The 19234-nt window shown below is 49.5% G+C and overlaps 1 protein-coding gene across 1 annotated transcript in view; it reads right to left on the reverse strand.

The window, feature by feature from the left end:
* CSMD2 (CUB and Sushi multiple domains 2) overlaps positions 1-19234 on the reverse strand; it is a 304278-nt gene that overhangs the window by 27018 nt on the left and 258026 nt on the right. Inside the window, exons 45-55 of the mRNA XM_075722124.1 lie at positions 17534-17614; positions 16661-16774; positions 14685-14873; positions 13793-13939; positions 12658-12846; positions 7030-7215; positions 6516-6710; positions 4961-5134; positions 4425-4598; positions 1535-1708; positions 515-703 (exon numbers count right to left, since the gene is read on the reverse strand). Coding sequence (XP_075578239.1) covers positions 515-703; positions 1535-1708; positions 4425-4598; positions 4961-5134; positions 6516-6710; positions 7030-7215; positions 12658-12846; positions 13793-13939; positions 14685-14873; positions 16661-16774; positions 17534-17614 — 1812 coding nt within the window. The remainder of the gene's footprint in view (positions 1-514; positions 704-1534; positions 1709-4424; positions 4599-4960; positions 5135-6515; positions 6711-7029; positions 7216-12657; positions 12847-13792; positions 13940-14684; positions 14874-16660; positions 16775-17533; positions 17615-19234) is intronic.

The raw sequence follows: 19234 nt of genomic DNA on the forward strand, positions 1-19234 counted from the left end.
GCAAGGGTCAGGAAGCAAATCCTCTTTAGCACCTGCGTCGCAGCAGAATAAAGGCTGCATTTATTTCACCATCGCACAGCCACCTCCCTCCCTCAAAGCTGCAGGGATGAGTGGGAGTACGAAAACTCAGCCATGCTTGAGCAGTGCTAAATATGCTCCATCCTCAGTCAGGCTAATTGCACGCTGCTTCCTAGGCAGATCCGTGCTGCAGAAGTTCTGCTGCCCTTCTCCACCTGCCATACTTTTGCTGGAGCTGCATGAAACCAGTAAAACTCAGCGGGAGCTGCCTTCCCCTGCAGAGGGAAACCACCTCTGTCTAACAGGATTTCTCTCCTCAGACCACGTATTTTCCTTCTGTGGGCAGGATCTAGAGGCCAGCGAAGCTGATGGAATGATTCCCATGGATTACGAAGGGCTTTGGATCCAGACTTTTTACACGACCACTCAGCTAAGCAACACAGAACTACATGGGATGAAAGCCTGTGGTGGATGGGTATTATTCTGAAGAACTTACAAAGACACTGTGGGAGGGCACGGTCCCAAGTGCCATCCCCCTGACAGGTAAGGACATGTGTACCCAGTAAGTAATATCCATGGCTGCACTGGTACGAGACAGTTGTTCCAAAGCTGAATCTGTGAGGACCACTTGGCTGCACTTGACGGATGCTGTTTTCCAGGTGCCCAGGGTCAGTACAGTTTACAACTGCAAACAACATCAACAAAAAAAACCAAAAACAAAGGATGTAACAAAGAACAAACGATTCTCCAAAAATGAGCAGGAAAAGGGGAAAAAATTGCAAATTGTGTATTCCACAATTTAAGGGTTGGGGTGGTTTTTTTGGTCTTTTTTTTAAAGAAGATTATTTGGGGCAGAAATAGAAAACATCCTTATTAAAAGGAAAAAAAGAGAGAGCAGAGGCAATCCTGCAGGCCCTCGCCCTGCCACACGAGGCTCAGCAGCAGAGCCTTGCTCCCTGGCCCCACACCGGGGCTCACATCAGCCAGTTGAGAACAACCAATTCCTTGACCGAACTGCAACAGTAGAGATACTGGATTAAAGGAGTGCAGAGGAAGGGAGGTGCAGGGAGGGGAGGGAATTTGATAAGTGAACTTGAGCGTTAATACCAATACCGATGGAAGTAGGGCAGCCTAGAAGGAGAAAGGGCTCTGCACAAAGACCATGGCATTTGCTTTGAGTAAACTGGTCTGGGTTATCAGGATGACCTCTCCTAAGGGTCTGGCCTGATATTTTCTTGTGTCCTCCCCACTTACAACACATACTTCAATGTCTTAGAGGATGCAGGGCTGGGTAGGCTCCATTAACAGCTCTGAGTGAAGCCCAAGGGAAAATCAGGTTTGTTGCATGAGATTTACACAGCCCTTGGAGCTCAAACATCGCTTGCACATTCCCGAGGAACCACAGGATTTTTACATGAATTTATGACAGTGTCAGGCTGGATTTTAGGAACCTGGAGAAACCAAGGAGGAAGGCGCAGCCAAGGCCCGCTTGCCTCGACCAGGGCGAGGCACTCACCGCGGCAGGCGGGCAGGGTGCTGCTCCACTGTCCGTTGGCCAAGCACTGGGACTGCGATGCTCCTTCCAGGCGGTACCCAGTGTTGCACACGAACTTGGCCACGTCGTTCAGATTGAACTGACTCCCTTGGGTCAAGCCATTGGCAGGGTTGCCAGGGTGGCCGCAAGTGATGGCTACAATTAGAAATTGGAGATGTTACTTTTTTGCCTGGAAGAAAGCGGATTACCCATCAGGAAAAGTTCCCAAGGAAGCAGACCATAATAAAAAACCCCCACATCAACCCTGAAACGCACACCGACTTCAAAGATTTGTGGCCAGCTCTGCTGAAATACTGAATCAAATTGAGAGCATGGTACCTTTGTTCATTTTACTGGCATAAGAAATTCTCTGAACCACTCTCTAAGCAGCTGAGTGCCAGCATCCTACTGACTTATACTGTAAATCCCTAGAGCTCCTCTTCAAAAATCCCAGCTACTGCTATTAATCTGTTGCCTTACATTACCCTGGGCATCACACACACAGTCATGAAACCTGATGTTTTCCTCCCTCTCCCTGGTGTAAGTCAGATGTATGCTCACTGCAGTATAAAGTTACACCTGGAGGGATAGTTAAAAGAGAGGAAAAATATGAGAAAAATCAGGTTTCTAGCATATGGCCTAGAAAGCTTAAATCTTCCTACTTTAAGTTTGGAAAACCTTTATTTCTAAATCCCTGAAACGAGGATTTTTGAGTGGTTCTTGTTCCTGTGCCTGACGTTAGCTTGGGCCAGCGACACGGTAAAGGGCTAAAGGGTCTCAGTCCGAGCCGCTCCGACAACACCCAGGGCAGCTTCAGGTGGGGAAGGTGCAGAGGCAAGGGCTGGAGCAGCAGTAAGCACACACAGTACTGAAATTCAAAGCGCTTTTGCCTGGGCCACTCTGCTGGCACCTTGGCAGAAGCAGGCGGTACAGGGAGGATACAGCCCCTGCTGCGAGCGAAGCCTGGAGATCTTTGCTTCGAGCACAGCAGCGAGTTCCGCTGCGCAAAAGAAACGTCAGGATACGCCACACAGAGATTTTCAGCTGCTTAAGGGATGCGACATCTTCCAACAGCTGAGGACAAAGCAATATTGATTACTGTCACGCCGAAACAGGGCAATGGTCCATCAGTAAAAGTCCAGCAGTTTAGCTGTACAGCTGCCAAAGCCAGAAGCTAGAGGGGAAGACAAAATTCCCACAAAAGATCCATAACACGTTTGACTGCCAGGGCTGGACTGTACCACAGGGATGGGAATTTATTCCTTATGTAAGCTGGTGACAGGTACAGGTCCAAAAAATACGAAGCAAGATAGCCTTTCGGTGCTGCAGGAAGCAGATGTCAGATTCTCCGAGGTACTTCTGAATATGATTATGCATGTTTTGAAACAGGTGATGGATTCTGCCCCAGAAAAAAAAAGGCTCCCTGCAGTTGGCATGGATCAAAAAGACCTGTTCACACAGAGGAAGCAACTGTAGCAGGTTTAAAGAGAAAATATCAGGACAATAGGAAATTATAATGTGCTAACACATACAGTGCCCTGAGCTTCTTCAGAAGCAATAAAGCCTCAAGGCATCCAATTTCAGAGCCCAACAGTGCTTTGCTCTAACGACATTAAATTTATGTTATCCATAAGGCTTAACATAGTGTAATAACTTCAAGGCCAACTTCTGCACATGAGATGCCTTTACAGATCTCTGCGCAAAAGCTTGGTGGGCTTTCAGGTGCCAGAGTCAGAAGGTGGCACAAAGCAGAGCCAAACAAAGGCACTGCACAGGAACCAGCCCCGTACCGGTTCAGTAGGCAGAAGACACATACAGACCAGCAACGTTCATCTGCTTTTTTCTAATGGGCTTGGTCCCTCCCGAAAGAAACAAGATGAGCCATGAAAACGGATGTTTAGAAAATCCCGCATTTCCATAACTCTGCCTGACAGCAGGAGGACCTCTATCAATATGATTTCCCGGTCCAAGGTTAGTATGTATACACCTGGCAAGTAAAAGTGAATTAAAGCTTTTTCGACAGAGCATCCTCAGACATGAAAGTAATTCAAACCTACCTACAGACCCACAGAAAGCCTTTCCACTAACTCTTTTCCTAAAAAGCTCACCCAGAATCCTAGACACCCTCCAAATTTTAGAGTATCTGCTAACCTTGACACCTTAAGTCTGCTGCTTATTTTTAGGCCAGAATCTGCATATTCATTGATTTACAGGTCATTCCTTACTTCTTATCTTGCTGTTATTATTGCGCATCAGCACATAAAGCTCTAAGCCAGACAGGACGGACTGGAAGCAAACAACTGGAGAATCACGACATGAAATACATGGATTGCACTGCCCATTGATGAGAGGATGCTTAAACTTATTAACACCTTGGAGCTCTAGAGACTTACTTAATTAGCTTATTTACTGGAAAGATAAATGAGCAGGTTGTACAAGGTGACTTGTGAATGCGGATCAGAGGAGGAGAGAGACTGACCTTCCTCCGGCACAGAGCATGGGTCTCAAAGACAGCGAGAACTGCGGTGTGCGTGGGGGGCTACGTCTGCCTTTCACCCCCCCACGCCCTGATAAAGGCTGGTCTCAGAAACCACACCTTTAGAAATTCGCCCATTAGAAATTCAGCGTATGACAAGCAGCAAAGGAAGGTGGAGTTTACAAAGCAGAAGGGAGAAGCAAAGCAGCCACAATTGCAGCCACGCCACCCCTCAGCTCTCTCCTACGCGAGCCCCGGGGCGCTTGTGCAGCACACTTGCTGTGTGCGTGCAAAGCAACTGCACGCAACCGGGCGCGTGAACGGAGCAACCATCTTTACACGTACTCTTGTCCTCTGACTGTCACCGGGGCGAAAGAAATCTGACAACATACTTACGCACACAGACAGGCGTCTTCCCAGACCAGCGGTGATCCTGCTGGCAGATCCGCACTGACATCCCGATTAGGCGGAAGCCGGGGTTGCACTGATAGACCACGCTGCCGCGGTAGTTGTAGTTCTCCCCGTTGATCTGCCCGTTGACGATGGGACCGGGAACACCGCAGTGCCCCGCTGCAGGGGGGAGACAAGGAGAGTCACCGCGAGCTCGCGCCTGCCCCTCCTGAAGGCATCGCACACCACCCTGCCTCGCTGGGTGGATCTGAATTTGCATCTCCGCAGTCATAAATAAAATGAGAGCAGCAGTAAAAACAACATAGAATTTTAAAGCTCTCCAATCTCGAAACACCTCACGTCTACTGAGCAGTAAGGAATCAAAGCCTGCTTCCTTTTTGTATCTACTTAAAACCTTACAGCTTCAGCAGCACCGAGTCCTCGCGTGGGTTCTTTCCTGCACCGATACCCAAAATTCCTATTCCCTCCTGAAACGCAACCAGGACTCTTTCCCCACCACATCATGGATACTCCACACCTACCCAGACATCTCACTTCTGCTCCGCTCCAGAGTCCGTTGGCCATGCACTCCCGCACACGGGACCCTACCAGCGTGTAGCCAGTGTTGCAGGAGAAGATGGCTGTGGCCCCGTAGCTGGTCAGCGTGCCGATCTTGTTCCCATTAGGCGGAGTTGGCAGGTCTCCGCATGAGATAACTAAAAGAGATCCCAAAGCGCAGTAAGTGAGAACAGGCAGGGAGATGTGTTATGTAAGGAAATGCACTCAGCGATGCTTACCACCGCAAGTTATTATTGAAGTCAGAAATGAGTAGGAAAGATTATTAAATAGTTACATGGATAATAACAATGATTCAGAGTCATGTTACATGAGGTGACACATATAAGTGCTATTAATATTTATGCTTCAGGACGCGAGGGAAGTACTAAAGATAAGGCTGGCTAGGAAGAAACTACAGAAGTTTTTCTATTATTAAGGAATATTTCTATTATTAAGTCATTGCTAGAGACACCTGGGAAGCCTGACTTCCAGAAAAACCACAAAATGGCACAAGATTTCCAATTAGAAAGTGACACCCAGCTTCTTCTCACATAGCGACTTCCAGGACAGAGCTGACGTCTAAAGACAGACCCGCAGAGGACAGCCAGCTGAAAGCCTGGTTTGCAGGATGCAGCTGAGCCTGGCCAGGAGCCCTTGCAAATGCAGCTCCCAGCCACAAACTTCTGCTCTTTATTTTACCTACCTTAAAGATCTGCAAACCCTCTGGAGCTTTCGCACTCAGCAAGAAATCAAGATACTCACGCTGGGTGCTTCAGACCTTAGTGCATTGCCAAGATCCTGTCAATTGAATTTAGGTGGCAATAATGCTGAAGAAATAAAACGGGGTCAGGCTCACACTCCCGTATCTGGCTGAAGAGCTAGCAGGGGTAAAACTACATCTGTCACTGAAGTCGGCAGTTGCATCTCTAGAAACAAAGGGAGGCAGGAGGGAAGGGAAAGCTGCCATTCTGAAGGAAAATTTTTTCTGTCTCTATCTGCACTTAGAGAGAAAAAAACTCCACCTTTGACAGAAGAAAAGATCCAAAGCACAGCAGTCATGTCAGAATGACTGAGCAAGCCGCTTGTTTGCCAAGAGTATTTTTGATTTACAGGTGACACTGTTACCCTTGTAAACTTGGCGTTTGCATAAAATCGGAAGAGGTTAGGTTTTAAATCAGAATTTTTTATTTTCTTCCTTAAAAGCAAACTTCAGAGCATCTGGCACCAGTGACAGCTAAGCTGCTGGGACCTGACAGCAACAGATGAGCTAATGTGCTTGAGTTCTTGCAGAACTGTTTAGATTAAACCAAGAATCAGATCAGCAGATGACCTCTCCATGCATCCAAGCGCTCTTCTACCAGAGCGGTTCTGCAGCCGCGCTCTCAGCTGCTGCCAAGAGCGGCCAGGGCTGTGGTGTGTTTGCGCCCCAGCAGCAGAGCTTGCACAGCCACCGCATGGAAACCAGAAACCCCATCCCCTGCAAGACGTCCCGTGAAGCCGGCCCGCCCCGGCACGGCTCCTGAGCTTCACTGCTCTTACTTTTACAGGTCGGCATGGGTTCGCCTATGCTCCACTTCCCGTTGGCTTGGCACCTGATGACCCGCTGGCCTGTGTAGTAGTACCCAGGGTCACAGATGAGCATTAGCTGGGCGTTGTAGTGGTACTGGATCTCGTAGGTCAGCCGCCACCGACCATGCTCAACTGCAATGCTGTTGATATCGGGACAGGTGACAGCTAGAAACCAGAGGTGGTGAGTCAGGGAAAAGAAATGAGACAGAAAGACGTTAATAGGTGTTTAATTCCAGGGCACTTGAGGGCATTTCAGCAAGCCTGCTGGCTGTTTAACAGGGGGCCAGTATTAGCATCTCTGTTTTACAGGGGGGAAACCAAGACACCATGAGAGGGTACACCAGACCCACGTTATGCAGGATTAGAAACCTGGTGTCCTAAATACTGCACCCGTGAGGCAAAGCTGTCTATGCTAGAGCAGGAGGACGTTACTGAAGGGACTTCCAAAATTCCCCGTGGGACTGCACTGGCTGCAAACACTCACCCACGCACTGCGGGGGCTGGTTGCCGTTACTCCACTGCCCCGCCTGCAGGCACTCTGCGCTGGGCTCCTCCCCGGGCTGCAGCTGGAAGCCCTGGTTGCAATGGTACACGGCTTTCGTACCCACTGTGTACTCCTTGCCAAAGACAACTCCGTTCTTTGGGGCTCTGGGAACTCCACAGGAGAGAGCTGGGAAGGAGGAGGGGAAAAAAAACCACCGCTGAGAAATGAGTCCACTTCCAATTTTATCATGGATTCGTGATAAGTGAGCCGGAAAGCCCAGATCCCAAGCTCTCCTATTTACGAAAGCTCCAGCCCCCTGTTCATCCCCAGAAGCTGCAATGAATGCCCACTTTCACAGAAGATCAGATTTTCAAATCCTGTCTATCAGTGCAGCAACAGCAAAGCCAACGCTGAACGCCAGTTTCTACTGGAAGAGGCTCTGGCTCGTACTTTCTGTAATATCTGTAACACAAAATGCATCAACACACTATTCAAAAGTTTTCACACAGAGATAAAGGATTAGATAGCAATAACGTTTTATATTTACATCCCACAGCAGCAACAACCTGAAACCCCTTTCCAACAGCACTTCTGGATTACATAAAGCAGCAAATTGTATAATCATGTTGTGGCAGAAGGAAGGCTAAATTTAGCATTACAGCTGAGAAGGTAAGGGGGGAAATTCAGGGAAAAAAACCTGATGAACAGGCACAATGCCAAATGGCTGCTCAGGATGGCAGCACTTCGGAGAAGACGCTCTGCACCGTTCCTGCCGAGATCCTCAGTTCTGCGGCCAGGAGAGCGGCCAAACAAGGCAGAAAGGGGACAGGCATGTCACAGAAAGATGAAGAGCCGCCAAATACAGGCAGAACAGAATCACGTTCATTTATGCTACAGGAGTTTTGCAAGACGTGACAAGCCCTGTTACCCTCTTCCCTACCGCTGGGAAAACCGGCGCTGGGAGTCTGTCACTCAAATCTGGTTGGGTTTTTTTTTTCCCCTCTATCAGCATTCAGATGAGCTGGGAAACCAAACCCAGACCTACCTCCAAAAACACCATGCGGGTTCCCATCCCTCTCTGACTCTTGGCTCGAGGGGCAGCCCATCTCGCTCGCTCTGGAGATGCACAGCCCACCCGTCCGGACCGGCACGGGATGACAAGGGGCAAGAGCAGCCTGGGACCCGTAAAGCTGCCGCTGCGAGACCACCAGCCTCTGTGGGGCATGGAGGTGAGCAGAGCCTGCTAGCAAGCACTGATTCGGAGGCCAACACCTAACCCAAACCATTGCCTGCATTTTAAAAATGCTTTAACAGAAATCCATTCCTTCCTGGAGCAGCCCAAGCTGCTCCCACTCAGGTAATGCACGAACTGGAGGCTGAGCCTACGTCTCCTGAGCCACATGCTGACACTTCAACACACGTTCACCTTCCTGTTATTCCCTCTGCACACAAATGAGGGCTAGAAAATCAGCAACCGTAGAAAAGTCACCTTCTGGTGACATGGACCCCACTGGGCGCTGAAAGGAGAGACCAAGCTTACTGTGTACAGCATCAGCTGAGCCACCGGAGCTTTCTGCCACTCAAGGTCCAAGACTCCTCTACGCCACTACTGCTACGAGTCGGCCAGAGCCCCGGCCTGGGGCACAATTACACAGCACCTTGCAGACGCTGGTGTTGCTAATGGGTGTGAGTAATTCCGCAGGCTCGTATTAGCACGATCAGGCATATCCCTGGTTGAAATGATAATCACACGTATGTCACTTCATCGAGCTAAGGAGCTTGGCGAATCTCTCTACAAGGCTGGGTGTCTAGACAAGCAGCCACGCTGAATACCAATTTCATTCTGAGGCAAAAGAAGAGGGGATCTGGAAAGTTCTACCCTTTCACTTCCACCCGGCAGCTCTCATTACTACCTTCTGATATTGCACCCAACCAAAGAGGCTGGTGAGAGAGCTGACCCCCTTCCCATGCCACTGCCCCAGCAAAGCCCTCTGCTTTCTCTGTCCCGTTTTCTTCTGCAGCCTGATGCTTCGCCAGAACTCACCACCTCTATTTTGGCACCAGGAAACCGAGGCAGAGACCGACAGGGAGGGACGGCGGAGTGAAGAGAGACCAGGGCCAGCTGTGCTCCAGGTCAGCGAGGCTGAGCTGCCACTCGCCGTCGCTTCCCTGCACAGGGACGGACACTTACGGCTGCCCGGTCCTGCCTCCCAGCCAGCTCCCTCTGACCGCCTCTCAGTGGGCTCTCTGATCATTCAGAGCCTTTCCATTGCATAAGCCCTGCCCCGATACAAAAGTTAGCAATAACAGAGTGCTTCTGGGCCAGATGTGGTTAACTAAAACTGTCATTAAGCCACCAGAAATAATAATAAAAATGTGACCCTCTTCACCTGCAGATGGTCAGGCTATAACACAAAGAAGATCGGACAGGGAGAGCCAACCGGGGCTGTAACCTCTGCTGCCCTGCACCCATGGCAGGATCCTTCCTTCCCTGCAAACCCAGCATCCGTGAGCAGAACGTGGTATCAGCAAGGTTTTATTTACAGAGCCCTGCGCAAAGCAGAGAAGCTTGATTTTGGGGTGGCAATAAACTTGCCATCTGCTCCAAAGAGCATTTCTGAGGCTCAAGTTGCAGGCACTGCAACCCACCAGAACCAGAGACGAAGGAAGAGAGTAGTTGTTCCAGGGGAAAGCAAACCAGCATTTGGCTTGGAGAGACGCACGGAGAGCGTGGTCCAGGGAAAAAGGAGAAGGAGCACTTGTGGGGGTTCAGAGGTACAAAAACTCTGTCTGCAGGAAGATGATGTGCTAAGAAAAGGGACAGAGGCTATGAAAGCAAATCTGCAGCTGGGATTCCAAAAACAAAGAAGCTTAAAAATAGGCAGCGGAGACAGAAAAGGCACATTAGATCATCTTGTGTTCTCCCCCATTGTGCCAACGGAAGATTGTTCCCTGCAGAATACTCTCTGCTGCTTCCATAAATGTCAGCTAGGACAGAGCACGTAGTAAAGATTATTCAGAGGGGATCGGGAAGGGGAAGAGGATTATGTGCTGGCAGAAAGGAGCTATGGGAAATGTCATTTGTTAACTAGACCATGTGTTTACGAGCACCCCAGTTCCCCTCCTCCTGACACAGCTGATTGTGTGAGCAATTTATGCAGTGTTATGGATCAAGTTCCCAAACCTCTGCCATGCGGTCCTGGCCACCAGAAAGGATGAGAAATTGAGTACAGCCCAAAACAAAAGGTTGCCAGTTGGCTTTGAGAGCAATGTGAAACAAAAAAAAAAAAAAAAAAAAAAAGAGGATGGTGGATTTTATGTAGCTGAAGCCGGCAAGAAGAGTGGAGCCAGCCCTGGCTATTGGCTGCTGGAGGCCAGGGGGGGGAGCTGCTCCGCCATGAATTCTCCCACGGCTCCGGCTCGCTGCCGCTCGCTCCCCTCCTGCCTCCATCTCAGGTCACTGGATAACCATGGGCCAGTACTGCGATTCCTGATGTAAATACGGGGAAACGGAGAGAGAAGGTGACTGGCCCAAAGGGGCTATTTCAGCCTCTGGGTCCAACGTGACCAGCACGCTCTCCTCCTCGCTGGAGAGAGACAGGCTCTTCCAAAGGGATATCCAGCACCAAGATCCTGACCAAGCTGCCCTCTGTGTGGTCAGTGGACACGCACACACACCTCAAAGGGGAAATCTGAGCAGCAGCCTACCTAAAATGCTATGAATTGGCCCCCGAACTCCTTCTCTGCTGGCGACTGCCATGGAGCAGCACCATGGGTTGGTTGTGCCCATGGAGCTCCTGACATGCCATGCGCTCAGCTGAACCAGAATGGCGCAGGGTGGGTTTATTGCTTCTCATGCAGCTCCCATGGGAAATCCTCTTCCCACATCCCTCCATCCCAAGGTGCAGACCTGGGGTGCTCAGCAACGCCGCAGGAGCCCCCCCGGCGCGTTTCCAGGCCAGGCAGTGAGGAGCCACGGATGCTCTGGCTCCTACTCCCTCCCTGGTGGCCTGGGAACTGGTGCTCAGGGACCTGTTTTGGCTTTGAATCACTGCTGTCGGGTGATACCTCATCCAAACGCATCCTCTCCCAACCTCCCCACACATCCTCTCGCTATCTCCTCCCCGCCCCCATGTTTAAAAATCCATTCCCCACACACCATTACACCCTTGCAAGCCAATACAGATTTCTGAGCTGAACACAAGGCTCAGGTGCCATTCCAGCACACCAGGGCAGTAAAGACTTTACAGCATTTGTACCTATTCTTGATTACATGCTTTTCCTTAAAAAAGACGCAGTACATCAGAGAAATTCCTTACGCTGGACTAGGGATTCGGGAGGCACAGTTGCCATGACAGCCCCTCGCGCCTGCCGGTCTTGCTGCGCGGTTCATCTGCTCATTCCAGCATTCGGCGTTTGCCCCCGTCCGCGTCACCGCGGAGGCTAAATCACTCTCTGAGCTTGTGCCCAGTTTCCCAGCTCCCCCTTGCCAACGGGACTGGGTGGCAGGGTCTTGGTTTACTGCTTTCCACTCACCTTTAAATAAATACAGCCTTGAGAGGGCTCCAAATGGATGTAAGCACCCACAGCACAAAACCACCCGTTAGAGGCAGGACTGGAAATTGCACAGGGGTGCAAGCAAAGAGACTAAGCGATTCAGGAGCACAGAAAGGATTTTTTCAAGGCTCTCTGGTAGCTCCCACACTAAATAATCCTGCTTTTCCTTATGGCTTGGACTGGACAACAATGCAGACACTGCAATGAGATTTTGCCGATGCTGTCTCTGTTCTCTGGCTACTTTCCAGGGAAGTCAATGCAATATTAATCCCCAGTGCTCAGTCCCCTTGGAACATGAATGAATGTTCAAAGACACTGAAAGGCTTCATCAGAATAAAGATGGGCATTTTATCAACACAAAGGAACAGGGATGATTGGCGGATTGAGAAAAAGGTGCAATCAGAGAGCGAACATAGCGAGGGAGACAAAACAGCGCAGAAGCGAAGCCCCCCGGGGCACACTGCCCTGTCCTCCCCTCCACTCCCACGCCTGGAAGGAGCCCTGTGCTAAGTATGATACGTCATAAAGATTACGGTTAATTAGGAGGAAATGTGGAAAGAACAACTACATGCCTAAATCTTTTATGAAGCCAACAGAAACCGGGCACCATCTGAATCCCAAGAAATTTCTCATCACCCATTGACACGCGCATACCTGAGAGAGCACTTCCAGAAATACCAAAGGAAATTCCAGTCACTAAAACCCAGCAGGACCCGTGCTCCTGCCAGCCTTTCCAGCCTCTTCCAAGCAATAACTTCTCCTATCCTTAACCAAGGCTTGGCTGTGTCTTTACTGAGAGTTCAAAGACTTCTACAGCGGTAGCCTTTACACAGATGCTTTTCTTCTCCCCCATCCCAAATGCTCCCAAACAGTTACTCCCTTCCCTCCTTGCGCATCTATTCCCAAGGACTTGGATATGAGAGCAGCACCCCTCACTGCCCACCTGCAGCTCCAAGCCTGTTCTCAGTAGGGAACTGGGGGAATTACAAGAGGTTTTTATTTTTACCGCGTTTTCCTCAGTCCTTCCTAGGACTCCCGCATCCTCGTAACAATACATCTGCCTGCTCTCACCTTGGCACAGAGGGATCGCTTCGTTCCAGTGGAAGTAGCCCTGGGGGTGCTGGGAGCAGGTGGTGGTGCTGTGGCCAACGAGACGGTAGCCTGTGTCGCAGCCAAAGCGGACCGTGCTGCCGGGGTGCAGGCCCGTCTGGCTGAGAATCAGCCCGTGGGCTGGCGGCTGCGGCAGGCTACAGTAAGGAGCTGGAGAGAAGGGCAGAAGAAAATAAATCAGTCACTGGATTGCCAGTATTGAGACAAATTCCCTTCCTGTTCTCAGGAATTACACCGTGCTTACCATAACCTAAGGCTGTACAAGGAACAGAGAACTTGTGATGGATAAATACAAAGTCAAAGGGGGAAAGAGTGCAGGGCTACTATCCAAGTTTCACTCAGCTCTAGAAATAAAGACTAATTTCTGATAATTAAATATTACTTAATTCATTTACTGAGTAAAGTCATTATTTATTTATGACATACTGGCAAGTTCTCAAACCCAGTTTTATAACTTCCATTAAGATTTGCTAAGTTCCAAACCAGTAATTCATTTTAAGGAATTCTCAGCAAACGTTCAGTATCCAGCAGTGGTTTTGTGCTGAATGAGCAACCTAGACTCCCCAGTCCCGCTCCTGCGAGAGCAGCGGCAGAATGCCGGAGCAGGAGCACAATGTGTTGTAAACAGTTCACTACAAGTGCTCTAACACCATCGGTCACGTGGAAGCTCTGCCTCATGCACCAAGCAGCTCCTAACACAAGTTCTTATGCTTTGTGGTGTTCATCTTCAAACATCTCAAAATGGCCTCACTGCAAGGACACAATAATTTCGTAACACAGCAGTCTTTACTGTGAATGGCATGGGATGGGTTTCATTCATCCAGAGCCACGTCGTCTATGGTTATATACTCTGGTTCTGGTACTTAAGAGTGGTTGAGAAACCAGCCAAAGCTTCAAGGTTTCTGCTGGAATAAACCTGCCTTCCCCAGCCTCACCAGCTCAGAATGAGCCCAGCTCTGCGTGCCTTCCCAGGCCTTGGCAGCTCCTGCTGACACAGATGGCCTATACCCCTCTCTGCAGCAATTTCGTGGAGATCCTTGGCTGAAGAGATGGCCACGTCCTTGGCAGAGGCATCTAGGCTCTGCTGTGTGCTTACCAGAGTAGCGGATTTTGAAGCCTTTTCTGTTGTAGGCATGATCAGAGGACCAACGGAGATAGACTTTGTTCCCGCTGCTGGTGACGGTCAGAGGGGCAGAGTAGTTCCCACTCAGCGACAGGAGCAGAGGACTCTGGCCAGAGGGACCTGTGCAGAAGGAGCGAACGAGGGAAAGTCAGGGCTGACAGACAGACAGTCACTCGTGGGCCTTATGTGCCAGGGTGTTTCTGCAGAAGGAGCAGGCACACTGTGGAACTGTAGCACAGGAGCTTTCACTATGAGCCCAGGAATGGCAGCTCACGCTCAGGGGTTTTTTGTGAACACGAGTCCCAGTTGCAGACACCTGGCTCCTGGGAAACCAAGGGCAAATAAAGCCCAACTGATCCCAATGAGACCAGGATTTTGCTCCAGGCACTATGCCTTCGGCTCAAGTCCCGATGGGAAACCACAGGAGCATGAGCACAGCACTTGTATTCTGCATTTGGTTACAAAACTGCATCATTGTGAATATTGACAGATCCCCTCTCGGTTCATGAGAACTCATGGACCTACAAAATCTGGTCTGCATAGGCTTCAGGGATGAGAAGTCCCACCTTCTCAGCTCGTCCCTCCCCAGCAACCTCCGCCACAATTTCTCCCAGGAGCTTTCTAACTCCTGCCCCTTGGAAAAATACTTGAGTCATCCAAAACCCAAATCACTGATATTTTCTTATCCAGAGAATGAATGAGTCTTAGGAGGAGCTTTCCTTAAGTCCAGCAGAAGGTGATAGGCATAGTGGTGGAAAGCTCTCCCCAGAGTGCTCTGGGAACAGAGATGAACAACTAATGGAACTCTGCTGTTTCTTTCCTTTCCCCTCAGTCGCTATGCAAGTCAAACTGGTGAATCTCTTACCGTCAAAGATTTCAAACTCATCATATTGCTTCTCGCTCAGGAAGTACTCGATGGTGAGGGAGATGTTATACCCAGGCTCTACCTTCACCACCCAAGAACAGGTCTGAAAGTGAGGGTAACTTCCCAGGAAGCTCTGGCTGAGGATCACACCGGTGGAGTCGGTCATAACCTCGTTCATCGGACAGTGCACTGCAGGGAACAGGAAGGAGAGACAACAACAAATGAATTCTCCTGTTTTGCAGAGGAAGGAAGGAAACACAAGACACTACGGCCAAGAAGGTCTGTCTTGGCGAGCTAGGTCAAGACAGGGCACAACTCCCACCCACGTACATCCACTGCACACCTTGACCCTTGAGCTCGCAGAGAATCCCTAAACCCTGGTGCAGGCTCCAAATGACACACGCTGCGTTTCCACAAATCCCAGCAATCGCCACATTTAAAGAAAGGGGCAAAAAGCAACACCACAAACAAGCAATTTCAACCACTTTTGCATTATTTCACATCTCTCTCAAAACGAATGGCACTGCAACCAAGCAACTACTCTCAAGTTACAAAACACTCCCCAGGAATCCCTGGAAACTTTATTACCTGGGTAGAATAAGGCGTGGAACTACAGGCTTATCCCAGGTCACCCACAGAGTTGTTAAGTAGGACATAAGAACTCCAATTCCTTTTCTAATCACTACAGCCCATTCAGCTTCTGGAAATATTAAATCCAGCTAAAAGCACTAAATAAAAAGGCCAGCAAAAACACCCCGGAAGAGGAGGCAAACACACAAAGTGAGCAAAAAGCATAAAAAGAAAGGGGTCTTTATTTATCCATAATTGTCACTAAAACCCAGTGCAAACACTGTACTTGTATTAACAGAAAATGGCCAGAACTATCCAGAAAGAACAGTGTATTCTTTCAAAATCCTTAATCCCATCAGCGATTTTTTGACCTCTATAAATTGGTGGCCAGATGTAATTTAAGCAGTCCCTTTACCCCCAGGCTAACAACCATCAGTAAATAATTGAATGACCTCCCTTTCTCTCCTTCAGTTCACGCTATTTCAGAGAGAATAAAGCTATAGAAAAATATCCCATTATATGGTAAAAATGTTCAGATAGGAGGGAATGAAGGAGATGAAATAATCACGGCTGGAGTGAACGAAAGTACCAGCAGGAATCCAGAGGATAAATAAGGTAACATGGTAGCATGGAAACATCTTTGGGATCCCTCCTGAGCAGCAGCAAGGTGTACAACGCAGCGTGCTCGGGGCTTTCATTTTTCTCCCATGTAATACATTCTGTGGCACTAATAGAGAAGCTGTTCCTCGCAGGATTGCCTCGCCGGAGGAGCTCGCTTCGCTGCAGCCTGCTCTTCCTTCGGCTGTTCATGTATCACCAGCAAACTGTCAGCGCAGAATTCCTCCCCCGCTTCCAGGGTAAGGACATTTGGGTGACTGTTTTAATGACTTCGCGAATGCAGTCAGACACGCAGTGCACAGACCTCTGCTCAATCCCTGCTCAGGAAAGTACAAGCTTCAAGTGCCTTCCTGAACCGGGGGCTTGGGGCATAATCCAGGGGTACCCAACGTGAGGCAAACCCCTTCGGAAGGTGCGGAGACCCAGCAAATTCCCCAGAGCCAGCGGAGGGTGGAGGAACTTTCCCTACCACTTACCAGAGGGTGGTTGCAGTAAGCCACCCGGCAAATCTCTCACCGTTACTTGCTGGTTGTTGCCTGAGCCTAGCCAAGGTGCTTGGCCCCGGGACAGGCTGCAAGCTGGATTGGGAGAACGGCCTTTCCCTGCACAGAGGTGTCTCGCTACCCTCCTGATGGGTGCTTTTGCACTACTGGGACCCTGGAGATCTGAGAATTAACCCCAAAGACGCAGTATGTGCAAGGAAAGCTCCCCCAGCTGCCACCCAGCTTGCTCCCTCCCTTAGCAAGCTCCCTCGTCTTGCCGCAGTCGCTGGGCACCCCCAGCTTCACCTTCACACGTGGGCGGAGGTCCTTCAAACTGGAGGTGAGTGCCTAGTTTGCAGGTCAGGATTTCACTTCCAATCAGGGTAAAGCCAGGAAGGCATCTGTACCTCACTATGTCACCTACAGACAGAAAGAGAAAACATCTTGACTTGAGAGAAGGATCAATTTATCAAGGCTGAACTGTGGCCTGGGAACAGGGTACCACGGGGCACAGAGAGCCCTCTGCCATTGAGCTCTGGCATGACCACGCAGAGATAAAAGGTGTGGAAAGGCATGCTGGAGTCTCAGCTAGGATAAACTGCTGTCATGCCGCTAAGACTTATGATTTGTGCAAGCTATTTCAGGTGGAGACTTCCCTCAGAGAGAAAAGCTGCTTTAAAAAAAAAAAACAAACAACCCACAACCCCAAAACACCCCACAGCTACTTCACTGGTTGCAGACACACTTAAAAATGTGGATGTAACTGAACAGCAGCAAAAAATACAAAAAACGCAGTCGATATGGCTGAAAGGTTCTCAAAAAAGAATAACGGCCTCTAAGCTTTCACACAATGCTTTGTTTGAAACACCTGAAAACTATTATTGTGGCAAAGATTTCTGAATGTGTCTGAACAAGCTCAGGGCTTTCACAGAAGCCAAACCACTTCTTCGGTACTAACAGAGGAAAAGCCTTGGGACAACTGGGTCAGTTTGACTCCGTGTGAATGCTGGGTGCTGCGCAAGGTCACGCGCGGCTCCCCAAGGCACACACAAACGCACGTGCGAAGGGGTCTCCTGAAGCTCCAGATACGGGGTGACAACACACGTGTGTCTTCCCGCAGGCATTCCCAGCACCTGGATGGGGGGGAAGGAGGGCTAAGAGGACTTGGAGAGAGCCTACCTATGTTAAATTCCTCATTCTCGGTGACAATTTCTGCGTTGGGAACGATGGTTGGAGGCTGACATCTGAAGAGCTGGTAGGCTGAAAGAGCAAAGGAAGAGCAGCAGATGTTAAGCTGGGGGTAAAGGCAGCCGCGGCCGTCTTGATGCTAAGCACAACAGACAGCAGAGCAAATCCTCGCGCTCCACAAGTAGAAGGAATTGGCAAAAGTGCAACCAGCCCTTTCCCCCTCCAAACCCTACAGAGATGGCTCCAGGTATCTGTGCCCCAAAGCAGCTTCCTCCACTTTCTTACACCTAATAGGAAACAGATTTCTGTCAGTCTGTGGAGATGCAGGTGCCTGGACAGTGTCAGTGCTTTTGGATGAAGACCGAAGGATGACTGACGGATGCGGACGCGAGGCAACATTACTGGCACCTTTTGGGATACTAAGGGAGAAGATCCTGGTGACCTCAGTGGTCACCAAGGTCCAACTGACCTCAGTGGAACCAGGTCAATCACAGAAGAGGGAGAGTCTCAGACTGCTCCAGCACCAAGTAAATTACAATAATTATTCAGAGAACTTCACCCTTACCGCCTGTCCTTGAACAGAGATTGCAAAACTCACTGATTTACTTTTACCTTGGAATTATTCATTAATTTCTTCTGCAAATAATTCCAGGAGTGCTAATGTTTTCAACTGCAAATCCTGTATGTAGCTTGCAGTTCACCAAGTAACCTACGCAAGGTTGATGACAGTGTCTCACGAAGGCCAAATAGGGCAGACCTTGTACTCTCTGCCCAATTACGTGTTTTTTCAGCGGTGCCATGTGGCTAAACGGGAAGAAGAAATCCAGCTGAGGAGCAGAAACAATTCCTTATGCCTCACGCACCTGACCAGATACATTGCAAATAGCAAATTTTCCACCAAAAATTAAAGATCAGCTAACACTGAGCAAAACAAATGCACTGCTTACAAGCATATGAGTGCATAAGGCTTGAGCACTGTGCTGCTTATGAAAATAAACACACAAGAGCCGTGAGCACGGTTCAGTTGAAAATACGGTACTGGGAACTAAATGAATATTAATGAAAGACATTTTCTGCTATTTGCTCAGCACTTCTCTGCATCTTTGCTCCCCCTGCACCTGACCCTGGACAAGCATAACTTCCTCTGAAATTTGTATCAGTCCTTTAATTTAAGACACTGAAGCTCAAGCTGCCACTGAATATTAATTCTTACTAACTCCATAATGTTGAACTCTTCGCACCACGGCAAGGCTGGCAGTCCTGGCAGCAACCTTAATGAGGCTTATGATGATGCTTAAATACACATGTAAAGAAGTAGACGCCCCATCATCTTACCCCCATTTCCTTACCCCCTAACCCGGCGTAGGATAATACTTTCCCAAACGGAGTGTAGAAAAATGTGACATTTGGAGGTCCCAGGAAGGGGCTGGAGGGAATGCAGCCACTTCTGGTTAACGTGAGGGACGGGCTTACGTATCCCACGTGTGCAAGGGGGAGGAAAAACCAAACACATGCTACTACAGTGAGCTAACCTCAGCCGGGGGTGAGGGGGTGTCAAAGTGCCAGCTCTGTAATTCGGACAGTCAGCCCCTTCTTTGCAATCCACCACGGGAGCAAGGAGAACGGATGAGCGAAGGAGCTGGGAGAGCCTGCACGTGGGACGGGAGAGGAGCAAGGGGTGGCTGGGAAGAA

Source organism: Pelecanus crispus, chromosome 16 (genome assembly GCF_030463565.1).
Source record: "Pelecanus crispus isolate bPelCri1 chromosome 16, bPelCri1.pri, whole genome shotgun sequence".
NCBI lineage: Eukaryota > Metazoa > Chordata > Aves > Pelecaniformes > Pelecanidae > Pelecanus > Pelecanus crispus.